This window comes from Macaca mulatta, chromosome 2 (genome assembly GCF_049350105.2).
Source record: "Macaca mulatta isolate MMU2019108-1 chromosome 2, T2T-MMU8v2.0, whole genome shotgun sequence".
Lineage (NCBI taxonomy): Eukaryota > Metazoa > Chordata > Mammalia > Primates > Cercopithecidae > Macaca > Macaca mulatta.
In genome coordinates this window covers 152154162-152171870 of record NC_133407.1, presented here as the reverse complement: position 1 = coordinate 152171870, position 17709 = coordinate 152154162, and the positions used below count along the sequence as shown (strand labels likewise).

General features: G+C 52.8%; 1 protein-coding gene across 1 annotated transcript in view; it reads left to right on the top strand.

Moving 5' to 3' along the window:
- The window catches only part of NUP210 (nucleoporin 210), a 106213-nt gene extending 96948 nt beyond the window's left edge, over positions 1–9265 (top strand). Inside the window, exons 34-40 of the mRNA XM_015130197.3 lie at positions 2315–2438; positions 3409–3555; positions 3912–4162; positions 5526–5742; positions 6188–6283; positions 6358–6441; positions 7714–9265. Coding sequence (XP_014985683.3) covers positions 2315–2438; positions 3409–3555; positions 3912–4162; positions 5526–5742; positions 6188–6283; positions 6358–6441; positions 7714–7814 — 1020 coding nt within the window. The 3' untranslated portion in view covers positions 7815–9265. The remainder of the gene's footprint in view (positions 1–2314; positions 2439–3408; positions 3556–3911; positions 4163–5525; positions 5743–6187; positions 6284–6357; positions 6442–7713) is intronic.
- The last annotated feature ends 8444 nt before the right edge of the window (positions 9266–17709 follow it).

Below are 17709 nucleotides of genomic sequence, written 5' to 3'. Positions count from 1 at the left end.
GGTGGGCCTGACCTTCTGGGAGGATTATGAAGACTTTTCCTTTTAGAGAAAAACCGTCTGAGGGCTTGGGGTCTGGGAGTCATGAGTCTGGGACTGGCCACTTGCTGACTCTGACGTGGGGACAAGCTCCCTTTTCTTTCTAGGCCTCAGTCTGCCCATGTTCAAGAGGGTGTGATGAGGACAGGCAGCCTTGTAGGGTGGACTCCAGCTCCCATGGGCTTGGTTCTGGCAACCCTGGAGTGGGCACTTCCTGGGAGCCGGTGCTTCCCTGTCACCTGCAAGGTTAAGACTCCCTGTGCAAGTCAACTTTTGAGTCTGGAGGCAACAAAACCTGCTCTCTCTTCCATTCATCTCCAGTTGAGAATGAATCAGTGGGCCGAGTCTGACTGAGATCCAAATGCATCTCATTTTTAGAGGCAGCATGTGCTTTATGGAACCTAGCAGTTTAACCTAATAGTTTGCATATTTAGTGCTGCAGCTCTGCGGTTTGGGCGAGCCAGTTGCAGACAGAGGCATCCTCTGACAATACAGCTGTGCTCTCCTGGAAAGAGCCTCTGATCAGGGGATGGGGTAGCATGGACAAAGGTGTGCAGGGTTCAAGGGCAGAGCATGGGGGGCTGGAACAGAGGGTGTGGGAGAAGCATGGTCTGGCTTTGTGATCAGATCAGAAAATGCACTGGATTCCGGGCAGTTTGGTGCAGGTTGACAGTGGGGCATCTAGAGCCAGACAGTCTAGGTCAAATCCCAGCTTGGCCACTACAAGGCTATGACTGAGCAATCACTGAGTCTCGCTATGCCCTGGTTTTCTCGTCTGTATAATGGGGATGATAGCGTTGTGAGGATTCAGTGAGTTAGCACCTGGGAAGCCCCTAGGGTGGTGCTCAGCTCCTAGCCAGTGCTCAGCAGAAATTAACTGCTGCTGCTCCTGTTCCAGGGTGAAGGGGTAGAAGCTTATGCCACACTCAGTGGAGTTTTTTAAACAGTGCTATAGACCAAGGCTGTGTTTGCTGAGGTTACTTGGCTCCTGGAGGAGCTCGAGAGAGCAGTGGCTGCAGGGTAACTGGCCAGAGACTGAGGCCAGGCCCTCAGCTGGGTTCATGGGGTGTGGCAGAATCTAAAGGCATGTTTGGGAGAGATGGGAGGGAGGGAGGCACATCAGAGCTCCATGAGCATCCAGAAGTGGGGCTGGAGGGGAGGAAGGGCTTGGGGTGACCAGGTTGCTACTGGTCTTTTGTTAAGAGGGGCACACAGAGGTGGGTAGGCCTGCAGGGAGGTGAGGAGCCTGGGCCAGGGAGCTAGAGATGTCACAGCTCTCCCAGGTGAGGCAGGGAGCGCAGCTGGGCGGGTGCGGCAGGAGCACTGTGAAGAATGCTGGACAGGGTGGGGGCCTCACTCCAGAGGTGGCTTCGAAGCCGTGGGAGTGGGTGGGAGCGCACGGGCACTCCGGGAGTGCAGGTAGGAGAGGGACCAGGAGGCCTTGGGCACTCTCTGAGAGTGGACAGGGAGGAAGGGGAGAGGAGAGCCAGGGTTGGGGGGTCCCAGGCTAGGGAGTGGGACACAGCCTCTGTCAGTCCCTGGAGGTGGATGGTGGTGAGCCCTGAGAGGAGGCCCCGTGAGTTTGACAGTGATGCAGGCCTGGTCACCTACAGCTCTGCATGGGGCACATCCCTGGTTGCTGCAGGGGCTTCGATCCCATCCCTGCTCTGAAGTTCACCTACTGGTAGAAACCAGATCCCCGGAGGCAGGGACCGCTCGTGCCTGCTGAGAGAGGGAGGGGGGCCTTCAGCTGCAGGAAGTGGACTTGGGCCTGAAGGGTGGATGGGGCTGGGCTCTGCAGAGAAGGTGGGAGGGTGTCCTAGCCAAGGGACTGCAGGGAGGTCACCAGCCTGGGGCTGTTTGGATGTGGCCAGGTGCAGGATGGGCCCAGGGGGAACAGCTGGGAAAATCTGGGCAGACTGGATTCTGGGTGGGGTACGGTGCTGTACTACAGAGAAGTGATCCTGGCTGTCCCAAGAGCCAAAATCCTCAGCCCACCCAGATTGATTAATGAATTCAGGCCCGCTGCTCAGCGTCCAGTTGGCTGCTGGGAGAAGCAGCTTATTCAATCGGAGAACTGAGCTGTGAAGTCTGACTAGACTGGGCTCAAACCCCCTCTCTGCCACATTCTAGCAAGGCATTTAGGCTTTGAGCCTCAGCGTTGCCACCTGTGAAATGGGTGACACTGTGTCAGACTGCAGGGTGAGGTCGTGGAAATGCCCAGCATGGACCGGGACATAGGCGGTGCTCCATGAAGCTTCCTTGGCTCCCTCTCTAGGTCGTGGTCGGCGTCCCTCAGAGGATTATGGCCCGTCACCTCCACCCCATCCAGACCAGCTTCCAGGAGGCTACAGCCTCCAAAGTGATTGTTGCCGTGGGAGACAGAAGCTCTAACCTGAGAGGTACTTAATGAGCGGTACTTGGGCGGTCTTCAGAGTACCTGGGAGCAGGGAGGTGGCTTCCTGTGTCCTCTGGATGGAGTTTGTCTGTTTTTCCTATTCACACACCAACTCCAGAGAGGGCATTTAGCCCCCTACTCAGTCCACTCCTTCCAGCGTTTCTGAACTTGGAGTCCTCCAAAAGCTGAGCCAGTGAAAGGAATCTTCATAATGGAGCCCAGCTCCCGGAAGGTGCCTGTTCTGCACTAGAAATGTGACTTCAGCCCAAGGGCACCCTAACAAAGAAAGCCACAATTTCCCACCATGAATCCCAGAAACTAATGAATTAGCAGGACTGGTTGCTGGTTTTAATTTTTGTAATGACCTCTCCCAGGTTATGCGTAGAATGTTGAATCCCATCCCCTGCCCATGACAGCCCTGAACAGCAGCTGCCAGAAATAAGTAAGTCAACAGGGCTGTTTTCTTACACCACTTCACTGGCAGAGTGAAGCACCGCCCTTCACGTCCTAATTAATGAGGCAGCTCTGTTCCATCATGGCAGCCTCTGCTCCTTCCTCAGCACAAGTGGACAGCACTGTGCCGTTGCCAAAATGCTGCTCAGGTGTTAGTGGAGAACTAGTACCCTCCGAATGTGCAGAAGTAAATTGCCATTTCCCCTGCTGACAGGGACAGAAGTCAGGCATTAGTGGGCCCGGCCCGTCTGCTGTGCCCCTGGATACAAGGTCTGGAACAGATGCTGAAATTCTGACTTGAAGCTCCCTGTGATGCTGAATGGCGCCCTCTTCCATATGATGTGTCCTTGGCTTTACCAATCCTGGCTGCATCTCAAAACTTTGAGCAGCCCTGAGGCCCTGCTGGAAGACATGCAAGGGCAGGTGGCATTTGCGGCCCAGCCAGCCTGTGCAGGCCTGGTGGAATTCGGTGTGGTGGCCATCGGGCCTGGCCCACACCCTCTCATCTCTCCCCTCTCTAGGCGAGTGCACCCCCACCCAGAGGGAAGTCATCCAGGCCTTGCACCCAGAGGCCCTCATCAGCTGCCAGTCCCAGTTCAAGCCAGCCGTCTTTGATTTCCCATCTCAAGATGTGTTCACCGTAGAGCCACAGTTTGATGCTGCTCTGGGTAACTGCGAGGATTTGAAAGTGAAAGGGACTTGGAGACAGTTTCTGTCTTCTGGGCATCTTGGGGCTTCATGTGACCAGCTCACCATGGCCGTCTGTCCAGAGGGCAGAGATTGTTAGGAGCCCAGCCTGGGGATTGACTCCAGGGGGACTTGGGAGGACTGCTGGTCACAGAGGGTATCCTAGCTTGGCCAAGGCCTTTACGGGGGATTCCCAGGAGGACTTCTGGAGGAGGTGACTTCTCACCTGGGCTCTGGAGGATGCATAGGAGTACCCTGGTTAGAGAAGCAGGGAGAAGAAATGACATCAGTGCACGGGCAGGAGAGGGGACAAGACAATACACTCTTGTCTCTGCAGGCCAGTACTTCTGCTCAATCACAATGCACAGGCTGACAGACAAGCAGCGGAAGCACCTGAGCATGAAGAAGACAGCTCTGGTGGTCACTGCCTCCCTCTCCAGCAGCCACTTCTCCACAGAGCAGGTGGGAGCCGAGGTGCCCTTCAGCCCAGGTCTCTTCGCCGACCAGGCTGAAATCCTTTTGAGCAACCACTACACCAGCTCCGAGGTCAGGGTCTTTGGTGCCCCGGAGGTTCTGGAGAACTTGGAGGTGAGTGGCATCTGCATGCCTCAGGCCAGGCCAGAGTCAGGGGCGTCAGGAAGACCCTGGAGGAAGAGGGAATGTGGCGTGGATGTCCTGGGCCAGCTCTCTTTAAAATTTATTTTTACAATTATAATTTTTAAATTGAAGTACTCTTTCTGTAGCACTATTGCTGTCTCTCAGGCTGCGTGATTGTATTAATTGATCCGACCTCTGCTGTTCTTCCCCAGCTATAAGTTAAGCTTGTGGGGGCAGCACTGAGAACCCAGAAAAGGTGCCAGTGAGCGTGTGGTGCGTGGCATGGCCGAATTCAGTGCAGGAGCATCCGCCACAGAGCAGGGAGGAAAGCCCTAATCCCTGCTGGGACAAGTCCCCTCTCTCCAGGCCTCACTTCCCCCATGACTAAGTCGTGGGGGGGGGTTGGGGGGTGAATGATCCCTCAGGCCCGGAGCCTAGCAGGCTGGGAAGAGTTCTGGGGTGAGAGAACCAAGGAGTTCCTCAGCATTTCCACCTGCTCATCCTCCTGCCTTGCTGCAGCCAGCGTGACGGCATGTTCTCCTGCAGAGGCAGGGAATGCCCAGCATCACCAATGAGGGAGGAGGGCCGGCCCGCTGGCGGCTGCTGGAGACCAGCCGTGAGCAGAGCTCGGGCTGCTGCCTTGGAGAGCTGGTGCTTGGTGATATTTCGTGTTGGTTTAGCCTTTTTTTTTTTTTTTTTTTTTTTGAGACGGAGTCTTGCTCTGTCACCCAGGCTGGAGTGCAGTGGCACTATCTTGGCTCACTGCAATCTCCACCTCCCAGGTTCACGCCATTCTCCCCCCTCAACCTCCCGAGTAGCTGAGACTACAGGCGCCCGCCACCACACCCGGCTATTTTTTTGTATTTTTAATAGAGACGGGGTTTCACCATGTTAGCAAGGATGGTCTCAGTCTCCTGACCTCGTGATCCGCCCGCCTCAGCCTCCCAAAGTGCTGAGATTACAGGCGTGAGCCACTGCGCCTGGCCTGGTTTAGCATTTTTGTAAGCAGCAGTTGATTAGAATTGAATAAACTTGAATTTGATTCTGACATTCATATTGATTTGTCCTTCCCTCAAAAAACACCCTGAGTACGTACAGGGCTTCCCGACTCTGCAGATTACATGCCGTCCATGAGCAGTGCCCAGGTGTCATTACCTGCCCATGAGGTGTGACCTGGGCAGGGGTCTCTACTCCATACCCTTGGGCCCCAGGAGGGAAGCCCAGCATGTCAGGCTGAAGCAGGGGTGCTTCCAGAGATGGGCCATGCAGAGCAGCCCTCCCGCCTCGGGGTCCTGAGGCCCCACTCAGTGGTCCCTCCACTGAGTCCCACCCCCAGCTCTGATGTCTCTTCCAGGTGAAATCCGGGTCCCCAGCCGTGCTGGCATTCGCAAAGGAGAAGTCTCTTGGGTGGCCCAGCTTCATCACATACACAGTTGGCATCTCGGACCCCGTGGCCGGCAGCCAGGGCCCTCTGTCCACTACCCTGACCTTCTCCAGCCCCGCGACCAACCAAGCCATTACCATCCCAGTGACAGTGGCTTTTGTGATGGATCGCCGTGGGCCCGGTCCTTGTGAGTTGCAGAATGATGTCATCTGGGACAGACCAGGGTGGGGAGGGACAGGCAGAAGTGGTCCTGGCTATCAGTAGAAACCTGGGGTGTAAGAAATGGAGTAGTCAGAAATGCAGAATGTCCCTCAAAGTGATCACTGCTCATTGGGGCCATGATGCAGACTTTAGTTCCCCAGCTTTCCCATCTGTTCTCAACGGGCCTCCAACCCCGTGGAGGCCCACAGGGACTGTGCCCCTCCTCTGCTCTGCAGCCTGCGCCAGGAGAGGAAGCGCCAGAGTACCAAGAGCAGCTGTGGGCCCGGACCTCCAGCAGGTGGCCTGGCCCTCATCCTTATGTCTAAGAGGGGCCTGTGGACTGCCCTGTAGACATAAAGTAGTGCAGGAACATGATGGGACACCACAGTGGGCCTAGTGGTTTTGGTAACTCATCTTCCCATTGATGGCAGATGGAGCCAGCCTCTTTCAGCACTTCCTGGATTCCTACCAGGTCATGTTCTTCACGCTCTTTGCCCTGTTGGCTGGGACGGCGGTCATGATCATAGGTGAGGAGGCTGCGTGTATCTCTGGGTCTGCTCCCCTGCCCCCGCCTGCTCTAACCAACCATGTGCTCTTGCAGCCTACCACACTGTCTGCACGCCCCGGGATCTTGCCGTGCCTACAGCCCTCACGCCTCGAGCCAGCCCTGGGCACAGCCCCCACTGTGAGTAACCCCCCTGCAGGCAGAACCAGGCAGAGCTGCTGAGAAAGAAAAGAGCCCTGAGGGAGGGGTCGAGGCTCCTGAACCCTAAGTCTCAACAGGTCCTTGCCTGGGCCAAAGGAGCCTGAGGCCCAGAGGACAGATGTGGGAGCCAGCAGGATCAGGGCAGAGGGGCTGCCAGTCCTGGTTCAGCAAGAGCTTTCCCCAGGCAGAGCCATGCTGGGTGGAGGTGTGGGCAGCAAGGAGCTCTGTCTAGGCAGGGGTGCATGCTAGGACCAGATTCTCACCTGCTGGGGCTGCCTCAGAAGGCTCTAAGCTGGGGTTGGACGAGCTGACTCACAGATGGGGATTCTGGGTAGTTCTGACGAGAAATTTCCCAGAAGAAGGGGCAAATTCATTTCTTTCAATGGTCCAACTGTTTCTGGTGACCCTGCACAGCTCCAGGGAGCACCTCACTGTGTGAATGCAATTTCTCTCTCAAACAATGCAGTGCCCAGCCTGTAGTGCTGTACGCGAAGGCCCTTTAATGTCTTCTGATTCCCATTTGAGGGTTCTCTCGCCTACACAGAGAGTCCTTGAGCTCGTGTCTGCTGACCTGGGGGCCCATGGACCAGCTTCAGGGGGGTCCCTGAATTTGTTTGAAAGAAGACCCAGTTGTGTGGGTAGAAGCACTTTCCTGAGTAAGGAGAGCCCACACGCCCTGGCCTTCTGCCTGACGGCTTCTCCACCTGCGAAGCAGTGCCCAGGGGAGGCCATGGGTGCTCAGCCTTCTCACAGCTCTGCTGCTTTCTGCAGCTGCTCTGGCAGCAGGCACCTGCCCTTTCTAGTTGCCTCTCTCAGCGTGCTCCTCCCTGGGTTTTGGGAGCCACGCCTGGGTCTCTGCAAGGTCTCCGGAGCACTGCAGAATCACTGCTCCCCTTGAGGTCTTTGTTCCTGTGGTGCTCTTGCCCAAGGCTGTGTTGCATTCAGATGCACAGGCCCTCCCTGCCACATGCTCCCTGGACAGATGCTGCTGCGGTCCTGAAACTTGAGACTTGTTCTCCCCGGACAGGCTCTGCACTCCTGGGTGTTAGGGTGGCATCCCAGGCCTCTCTGTGTGGATGAGGCCAGCTCAGCAGGTGCCGGTGGACTTCCCTCTGCTGGCCGGGGAGGCCTCGGGGCATCACTATGAGAGTGTCCTGGGTGAGGCAGGCGCCTGCTGAATGCTGGCTGTAACTGAGGAGCGCGCCGCTCTCCCTGGCTCTGCTGCTCACATCGTCTCTCTTCCCATCCTAGATTTCGCTGCCTCATCACCCACGTCTCCCAATGCACTGCCTCCTGCTCGCAAAGCCAGCCCTCCCTCAGGGCTGTGGAGCCCAGCCTATGCCTCCCACTAGGCCGTGTGAAGGTTCCCAGAGGATGGATCTCAGCCTAGCCTTGTGCGCCCCCAAGATGGGAGATCCCTGCTGCATTCACACTGGAACAAGCCCCTCCAGACGAGTGCCCCGGCCAGCTTCACTGCCGTCTCTGTTCACACAGAGCTGTAGTTTCGGCTCTGCCCATTAGCTCATTCTTTTATATAGGAGTTTTAAATGTGTGTTTTTTTCCTTTCAGGTCTTACAAAGCTAAGACTTTTTGGCTCATTCCTTTTTGCATGGTTGTCTAGGGTTTCTGGACAATGTGCTGTTGCATTTTTATTTTCCTAGCCTTGCTGAAATCTCTCCCTTCTCAAGACTTGGAGCAGTTAAAAGTACTCTTTACAAGTTGTCTGTAGGTGACGTTACTGTAGTGGTTGGTCTCAGGGAAAGGATTGTCCAGTTACTTTAGGGATTTTTTTGGTGGGGTTTTTCCCCCTGTGAAAACTTACCTTTCCACTAGTCTGGTTGCTGCTAGGAATGTTGGGGAGCAGTGGGACATGAGTGTCCCTGTGTCTGCCCCACTGCCGCAACGGAAGCCTCAGGAACCAGCACCTGGAGGCCGGGATAGCCAACCCCTGGGTGAGCGAGAGGCTGGAGAACACGGGAGCTCACCCAGGGCTGCTGCCCGACCACGGGCCACTGTGAACAGACTTCAGTCCTCTGTTTTTGTTTCATAAGCTGTTGAGACATCTGGTGGACTTGGCTTAGGCCCTGCTGGGACATCCCAAGTGTGATCCCTCTCACTCCATCAGGACACCAGGACTGTCCTTAGGAAAATTCCTTGAGATGGCAGCAGGAGTCGTATTTTCTGTGTGTGTGTTTCGGAAAGCTGCTGTGTCCTGCCTCAGCACAAAGACCCAGTGTCATTTGCTCCTCCTGTTCCTGTGCCACTCCAGAACCTCAGCAGATCTGAGCCACCGCCTGCCAGTGTGAGAGGCGGCCACTTTTATGGCAGCTCGTCAGGCGCAGGGCCCCAGGCAGCTTCCCAGCAGGCCCTAGAGCCTGGCCCGGGCCGGTGATGGAGGGCAGCCACCAGCCCAGGGCCTGCCCATCCAGAAGGGACTCCCCAGGGGCTGGGGGAGGAGACCCTTGGAAAAGTCCTCTCTTCCCAGCTCCTGGTTCTGGATCTGAGATTCTCAGATCACAGGCGCCTGTGCTCCAGGCTGAGGCTAGGCTACCCTCAGGGAGATCCAGAGACTCATGCCCATGGCCATCCATGCATGGGCGCTGTGTGGAGAGTCCAGGATGACTGGGGATCCCGCACAAGCTCCCTTCAGTCCTTCAGCGCTGGGCCATGTGGTTGATTTTTCTAAAGCTGGAGAAAGGAAGAATTGTGCCTTGCATATTACTTGAGCTCAAACTGACAACCTGGATGTAAACAGGAGCCTTTCTACTTGGTTTATTTAATAAAGCTCTATGTGATTTTTTAAGAGGGTGCGATCATTGATGAGACTTCTCTCTGATGGTGATGGTTTCTTCCCTTTACCCATCTATGATACTCTAGGGCCTGGCAGAGCTGGAGGTCTGAGCTTTATTCTCCCCAAGGGGTGAGCATCATTTTCAAGCACGCTCAGGTTGGCAAATCCAAGTGCATCTGGACATAGCCAGATCTTGCCAGCAAGTGAGTGTGCCCAAGAAGGCATGTTGACAAAACCATGTGATGCCACACAGTTCAGCTTTCTGCTCCCAAGCTAACCAAGCGACTCTTTATCTCTAATGGTTGCCAGGAAAGGCTTTTAGCACCATTTAGCACTAAAAATATAGTATATAATATAGTTTTTTCTCTAGAATTCTTAAGTCTGGCCAGAAGTGAACTCTTGTTCTCTGTTTTTCTGTATGTCTTTGTGCATGCTCACACGTGCATCCATGCATCCTGGAAATATTTTGTTGTTGTTGTTGTTGTTGTTGTTGTTGTTGTTTTGAGACGGAGTCTCCTCTCTCGCCCAGGCTGGAGTGCAGTGGCGCAATCTCAGCTCACTGCAAGCTCCGCCTCCTGGGTTCACGCCATTCTCCTGCCTCAGCCTCCCGAGTAGTTGGGACTACAGGTGCCCACCACCATGCCTGGCTAATTTTTTGTGTTTTTAGTAGAGACGGGGTTTCACCATGTTAGCCAGGATGGTCTCGATATCCTGACCTCATGATCCACCCGCCTCGGCCTCCCAAAGTGTTGGGATTACAGGCGTGAGCCACCGCGCCCGGCTGCATCCTGGGAATATTACATCACAAGGTCTGCAGACACTCGCTAGCAGGGAGCACTGAACCTGGGGCATCCAGGGTGGGTAGCAGAGGTCTAGGCTGGTGAGAGCTTAGCAATCAGGTAACCAGGAGTCTAGGCCCACCTTGCTCTGGGGCTGGAGAGAAATTGTTTATCTCTCTGGGCCACAGTAGTTTCCTCACCTGCAAAGGGGAGCTCTTGGACATGTGTCCTACTCACCATCCACCCAGAGTGGCTCCCAGCAGGAAGCAGGTGCTAGATGGTATCACTGTCCCCAGATACTCAGCCTCCCTCTGTGCACGCCCTCTCCCACATGCCTTTGCAGTTCCTTCTGCCCATGGAGGCTAGGTGTGGTCATGTGACTTGCTTTGGTTGGCATGGGTGAGAGGGACGATGGGTCAGTGCTGGGCATCCCTTACCCTTCTTGTGCCCCTGCCATTGATGTAGTAAGCAGGAAGCCCAGGTAGCTGCAGGTCCAAGCAGGAGGAAGGACACCTGCAAGGGACCTGCCCATCCCGGATCACCTGGCCTGCAGCCCATGGCTATGAAAAGAGTGATGGTTCTTGGGGACAGCGTGGTAGGCAGCAATGTTCTAGCAACCCGTGACAGATAAGAAACATGCTATGGTTCCCTTCTGGCTGAACGCAGTGAAGGCAGATGTTTTCTGTCTCACGTTCCCTCCCTTTGAGGATTCCCTCTGGGCTGTCTGGTGGGCCCTCTCAGCCCATCCTGCTGGGACAGGGTTTCCTGGGCGTCCCTGGCCACAAGCCTAGCCAGGCACCCAGTCAGGAACCTCTGAGGATGGGGCACAGCAAGGTTGTGCGATGCTGGACCTGCCGCTCCTGTGCTCCCATCTCCTCTGGGCAAGGATGTGGTCAGCCACACACTAGAGGCTGCTATGGGGGTGGATGGGAATGTGGCTCCACAGGACACATCGCTCCATCATTGTGGGTCCTGTGCCCACATGAAACCATCCTGCTCAGCCTTACTCTCCATTGCAGCCCTTGTGGCGGGGCCACAGCGGGAGGGATGTTCTCAGGATGGTTTTTGGAATGAATGCATGAGTGAATCCCCACGAAGGAATGTGATTTTGGGTTTCCCCAACTCTGGGTTCTAGTTTCTGGAACATCCTGAACCTCAGGTCAGTGTGGGGAGGAGCAGGGGCCAGGGGACAGGTGGAAGCTGAAACTCACAACAGGCTGAGAGTGCCCACCAGGCACAGCCCAGGGAGAATCGGCTGAAGGGAGGTACCGCAGGACAGAAAACAAGAGAGGGCTGACTCAGTCTCTTCCAAACCACTCCTCTCAGCCACCTCCAAGCCACCTGGGCTAGAGCCAAACAAAGCCAACTTGACAGAACCACCTCTGGCCACCAGCATGGCTCCCAGCAGCCTGTGTAGATCTGCTTAGATGGTTGGAAGGAGCCAAGAGGCAGGGCGAATGCTCAGAGCCGCCACTGTTTCCTGCACGCCACCTGCTAGCACATGCTGAGCATTTCCAGTCACCAGCTCACTTCATCCCCGCCACAGCCCTAGGAGGCAGGCCCAGCCACCTACAGATGGGGAAACTGAGGCCCACAAGGTGAAGCCACTCACCTGGTCACACGCTGGCAAATGGCAGAACCGGGATTCAAATCCTGGTTGACTGGCACCAGAGTTTGCTCCCCCAATGTGTACCTTCTTCTACCCTCCTGGGTAGGGGCATCCACTGGGGAGCCTTTCACCCACTTCCCTCAGACCAGCTCAGCTGTGGACTGTCTCATGAATTATTTTATAATCATAAGGAAGACATTTTGCTGGGCATGGTGGCTCACGCCTATAATCCCAGCACTTGAAGAGGATGAGGCAGGCAGATCACTTGAGGTCAGGAGTTCGAGACTAGCCTGGCCAACATGGTGAAACCCGGTCTCTACTAAAAATAAAAAAATCAGTCAGGCATGGTGGCACGTGCCTGTAATCCCAGCTACTCAGGAGGCTGAGGCAGGAGAATCACTTGAACCTGGGAGGTGGAGGTTGCAGTGAGCAGAGATTACACCACAGCAAGACTCCATCTCAAAAAAAAAAAAAAAATTATTTAACATAAGAAAAAATTTAACATAGAAAAATATTTTTTACAAGGAAAAATGTTTTTCATAAAAAATTAAAAGGCCGGGCACGGTGGCTCACATCTGTAATCCCAGCACTTTGGGAGGTTGAGGCAGTGGATCACGAGGTCAGGAGATCAAGACCATCCTGGCTAACATGGTGAAACCCCGTCTCTACTAAAAGTACAAAAACTTAGCCAGGCATGGTGGCAGGCACCTGTAATCCCAGTTACTTGGGAGGCTGAGGCAGGAGAATGGTGTAAACCTGGGAGGCGGAGCTTGCAGTGAGCCAAGATCGCGCCACTGCACTCCAGCCTGGGCAACAGAGCGAGACTCCATCTCAAAAAAAAATTAACAAAAAAAATTTTTTTTTTTTTTTTGAGACGGAGTCTCACTCTGCTGCCCAGGCTAGAGTGCAGTGGCCGGATCTCAGCTCACTGCAAGCTCCGCCTCCCGGGTTTACGCCATTCTCCTGCCTCAGCCTCCCGAGTAGCTGGGACTACAGGCGCCCGCCACGTCGCCCGGCTAGTTTTTTGTATTTTTTTAGTAGAGACGGGGTTTCACCGTGTTAGCCAGGATGGTCTCGATCTCCCGACCTCGTGATCCGCCCGTCTCGGCCTCCCAGAGTGCTGGGATTACAGGCTTGAGCCACCGCGCCCGGCCCAACAAAAATTTTTTATAAAAAAAATAATTTGGCCTGGCACTGTGGCTCATGCCTGTAATCCCAGCACTCTGGGAGGCCGAGGCAGGTGATCACGAAGTCAGGAGATTGAGACCATCCTGGCTAACATGGTGAAACCCTGTCTCTACTAAAAATACTAAAAATTAGCCAGGCATGGTGGCGGGCGCCTGTAGTCCCAGCTACTCAGGAGGCTGAGGCAGGAGAATGGCGTGAACCGGGGAGGCAGAGCTTGCAGTAAGCCGAGATTGCGTCACTGCACCCCAGCCTGGGCGACAGAGCGAGACTGCATCTCAAAAAAAAGAAAAAAGTTTTGGCCGGGCACAGTGGCTCATTCCTGTAATCCCAACACTTTGGGAGGCTGAGGTGGGCAGGTCATTTGAGGTCAGGAGTTTGAGACCAGCTTGGTCAACATGGTGAGACCCTGTCTCTACTAAACACAAAAATTAGCTGGGCATGCTGGCATGCGCCTGTAATCCCAGCTACTTGGGAGGCTGAGACAAGAGAATCGCTTGAACCCAGGAGGTGGAGGTTGCAGTGAGTCCAGTGAGACTCCATCTAAAAAAGAGAAAAAAAGAAAAAAACTTTTAACAGAAAAGTACAACAAATAATATAACAAACCCCCATGCCTACTACTCAATGTAGGCTTTTGTTAGCATGATCTTATAGGCTTCCACGGTGTGTTTTGTTTTGTTTTTCAAAAAATAGACCAAAAAAAACACCAAAACCAAAAACAAAAAAACCCTACTGTTATAACTTCTCTCATGTAACCTCTACCTTCTAGCCCTTCATCTTTTTTTTCCCTTGAGATGGAGTTTTGCTCTTGTTGCCCAGACTGGAGTGCAATGGCGCGATCTCAGCTCACTGCAACGTCCGCATCCCGGGTTCAAGCACTTCTCCTGCCTCCGCCTCCCAAGTAACTGGGATTACAGGTGCCCATCACCACGCCCGGCTAATTTTGTATTTTTTTTAGTAGAGACGGGGTTTCTCCATGTTGGTCAGGCTAGTCTTGAACTCCCAACCTCAAGTGATCCACCTGTCTCGGAATCCCAAAGTGCAGGGATTACAGGCGTGAGCCACTGTGCCCGGCTCTCGTTTTTCTCTTCATAGGCTACTACTTTTGTAAGTTTGGAGCCAATCTTTCCAAAGCAACTCTTATTATTAAAAAGCATCAGTAAGGTCGGGTGCAGTGGCTCACATGTGTAATCCCAGCACTTTGGGAGGCCAAGGCAGGTGGATCACCTGAGGTCGGGAGTTCAAGACCAGCCTGGCCAACATGGCAAAACCCGGTCTCTACTAAAAATACAAAAATTAGCCGGGCGTGGTGGCACACACCTGTAGTCCCAGCTACTGGGGAGGCTGAGGCAGGAGAATCACTTGAACCCAGGAGGTGGAGGTTGCAGTGAGTCGAGGTTTTGCCATTGCACTCCAGCCTGGGTGACAGAGCAAGACTCCCTCTCAAAATAAATAAATAAATAAATAAATAAATAAATAAATAAATAAATAAATGATTTTTTAAAAGCATCAATAAATAAAATATTGTTTTGTGTGTCCTTTTTAAATGTTCATGTAACTGTTCTCTTACTTTGTAACATTCAGTGGAATGCTTTTTTCTCTTCGGTGTTGTCTACTTTCCCATCATAAAGCTGCACCTCAGTTTAATTCCTCTTTTCCCCATTGTTGGACAGAAAGGTTGTTTCAGGTTTTTACTATGATCAACAGTGCTGCAGTGAACATGCCTGTCCAAGACTCCATGAGTACAGGGGCCAGAGTCTCTCTAGGGTGGATAGGAGGGAGTGGAATTACTGGGTGAAACAGGGTGCCCATTATCCATTTTGCTTGATGCTGCCAAATTAATTTCCAAAGCATTGTACCAATTTGCACACCCACCAGCTAGATATCAATTTCTGTTTCCCCTTACTTCCCAACACGTAATACTGCCATATGTGTATGCTTACTTTTGCTGATTTGGTAGGTTAAAATGGCATTTTATGAGTTTAATTCAAATTCCTTGATTACTAGTGAGGCCAAGCTTTTTTGTTTGTTTATTGGCCTCTATGAATTGTCTGTTCTCCACTCAACTATTTACTTTTTTTAGTTATTTCTCTGTCACTCCAAAGAGAGATGCTATAAAATACCTAGTCATATGCCTGATTTTGTATTAGGTGTATCAGTTAGCTATTGCTGTGTAACACACCGCCCCAAATTTTAGTGACTTAAATCAGATAACTTAATTATTTCTCATGAGTCTGGGCTCTGCTGGGAGTGCCTCTGCTCTGTGTGTCTCTCATCCTCCTCCAGCTGGAGACATGTCCTCATGGTGACAACCCAGGTGCAAGGGAGCAAGTGGAAACACAGAGGCCTCTTGAGCTCTAGGCTGGGACTGGCCTGCTGTCATTTGCACTTCATTCTACTGGACAAAACAAGTGTCTGAAGTAGCACCCAGGGATGGGGACATAGACTCCATCTTTGATGGGAGGAGCTGCAAAGTCACCAGGCAAATGGCATGAAGGGGGGGTGAAGAATCGAGGTCATTAATGCAAATCTATCACGGCTGCCCAGCTGGCTCTTTTCTGATTGGTTCTTACTGATTTGTGGCAGCTCTTGCTTTAGGATACTCCATGATGTTTTATATATTGATATCTTCTTTGGGGCAATCAGTTCCTGTGTTAGTCCACTCTCACACTGCTATAAAGATGTTACCCTAGACTGGGTAACTTCTAAAGGAAAGAGGTTTAATTGACTCACAGTTCCACATGGCTGGGGAAACCTCAGGAAACTTACAATCATGGTAGAAGGCAAAGGAGAAGTAGGTACCTTCTTCACTAGGTGGCAGGAGAGAGCAGGGGAAATTGCCAGACACTTATCAAACAACCAGATACGAGAACTCCCTCACTGTCACAAAAACAGCGTGGGGAAACTGCCCCCAGGATCCAATCACCTCCCACCAGGTCCCTCCCTCAACACATGAGAATTACAATTCTAGATGCGACTGGGTGGGGACATGGAGCGAAACCATGTCAGCTCCCAAAATTAAATGTTGTAACCTTCTGATTGGTTCAACTCCTTTATTGTACAGATGGGAAAACTGAGGCCCAGAGATGGGAAAGGACAGGCCCAGGGTCACACCTGAGTGGGACACCACGTCCCAGCTTCTTCTGACATTGAGAGTCGCACCCATCCATGTTGGCCACAGCATCTCAGGCAGTTCATTCAACAAATTGCCATGTTTTCTCAGGGGCCGGTTTAGATCCACAGTTTTAACATCACATAAGGCAAGCAATCTCAGTTAAAGAGTGAGGAAAAAAGAAGCAAAACCTGAGGCCACGGACTGGGTGATTGTCTATTACTTTGTTAAGTTTTCTGTTGTATGTAATTAGCAAATGAACCTCTGTGGAAAATTTCATAGCTCATCAGGCAACCGCTTTCATTTGGAGAGGCTTCACTGAAAGCCCATAAAGACCACTGACAAGAACCAGGAAAGTGGAATCTGAAAGACCCCTTGCTTCCTTGCTTTCAAGCATAGTAGCTTCCTTGTCAGGGTCCTTCTCGGTGGACAAGGGAGAGTCAGGGGGCAAGAGCAGCGTCCAGCGAGCCTGGTGGACAGGGCCCAGGTGCAAAGCAAATCCTGCCTCTGCCACTCACCTGCTAGATGACCTTGGAAACTTCATGTTTGAGCCTGTTTCCCTGTTTGCAAAATGGTAATTATATGACCTCCTTCACAGCATTGCCACGTGGGCATAATGAATTCCTGTGTTGAACCACCCCTCCCCCCACAACCCACAACAGTGGTGAGCAAACATTTGGTGCTCAATAAATGTGAACTTTTCTTCCTTCGTCTCCCTGGGTGGTCCAGGGCAGCCATCCCCAGTCTCTTAGGGACCATGACACACCTTCTCCAGCAGTTGTTTCTTAGCAGTCCCCTCTGCCACTCACTGGACCAACAGAAACAAATCAATAATCAAGTCCAGGAGTCACAAACGTGGATGCTGCCGGTCCAGGTAGACACACCCGAGCCAGGAGGTCAGAGGTAGATGCTGGCGACCTGGACTGCATGACCTTGCCCACTTGGCTCCAGTTGCTGTGGCCAGATGGGAACAAAGCCCCACTGGGGCCAATTCTTCTGGTTTTCCAAACTCCCCTAATCCAGCTTTCTTGGGATAAAACCTTATAGATAAATAATGGCAATAAAATTCAAGTTTTAAAAACTATAAAAAACAACCTACAGTGAGTGAAAACACCTGTCCTTGGGGCACCAGTTTTTTGTGTGTGTTTTGCTGTTGTTGTGTTGTGTGTGTTGTTGTTGAGACAAAGTGTCGCTCTGTCACCCAGTGCAGTAGCACAATCTCAGCCCACTACAGCCTCGACTTCACAGGCTCAAGTGATCCTCCCGCCTCAGCCTCTCAAACTGCTGGGATGACAGGCATGAGCCACCAAGCCCCACCTGGCCACCAGTTTTCAATGTCTGAATTCCTTCCTACTTTGTAAAAGCCAGGCACGTGTGTCTCCACACCGCTTCCTCTGGCCCTGGCAGATACTGCTAGTCACTCCCATCACTCTTTCCTGCAGAAGCAGGACTCCCTCAGCGCTCCTTACAACCCAGCATCCAGGTGTCACCACCAGTCAGTGTGTGCAGGCAGAGCAGAGGAGGCCACTGTCGTCCCAGTCTACTCCAAACCATCATTGCAGAGATGGGGAAGGACTGGCTTTCGCTCACCCATATTCAAAGATAGTCTCAGCTTTTCCCTGCCAACTTGCCCAGGACGAACACAGAGGAAGAGAAAAGGGAGTGGCTAGAGGAGGCTGTGCATGTTAGGTTTCTGTTTTTCCCCTCAATATCATGGGTTTGGAGCTGAAGCATCTTAAAAGGGCAAAGGAGCAGGTGACAGTTGCAGTTC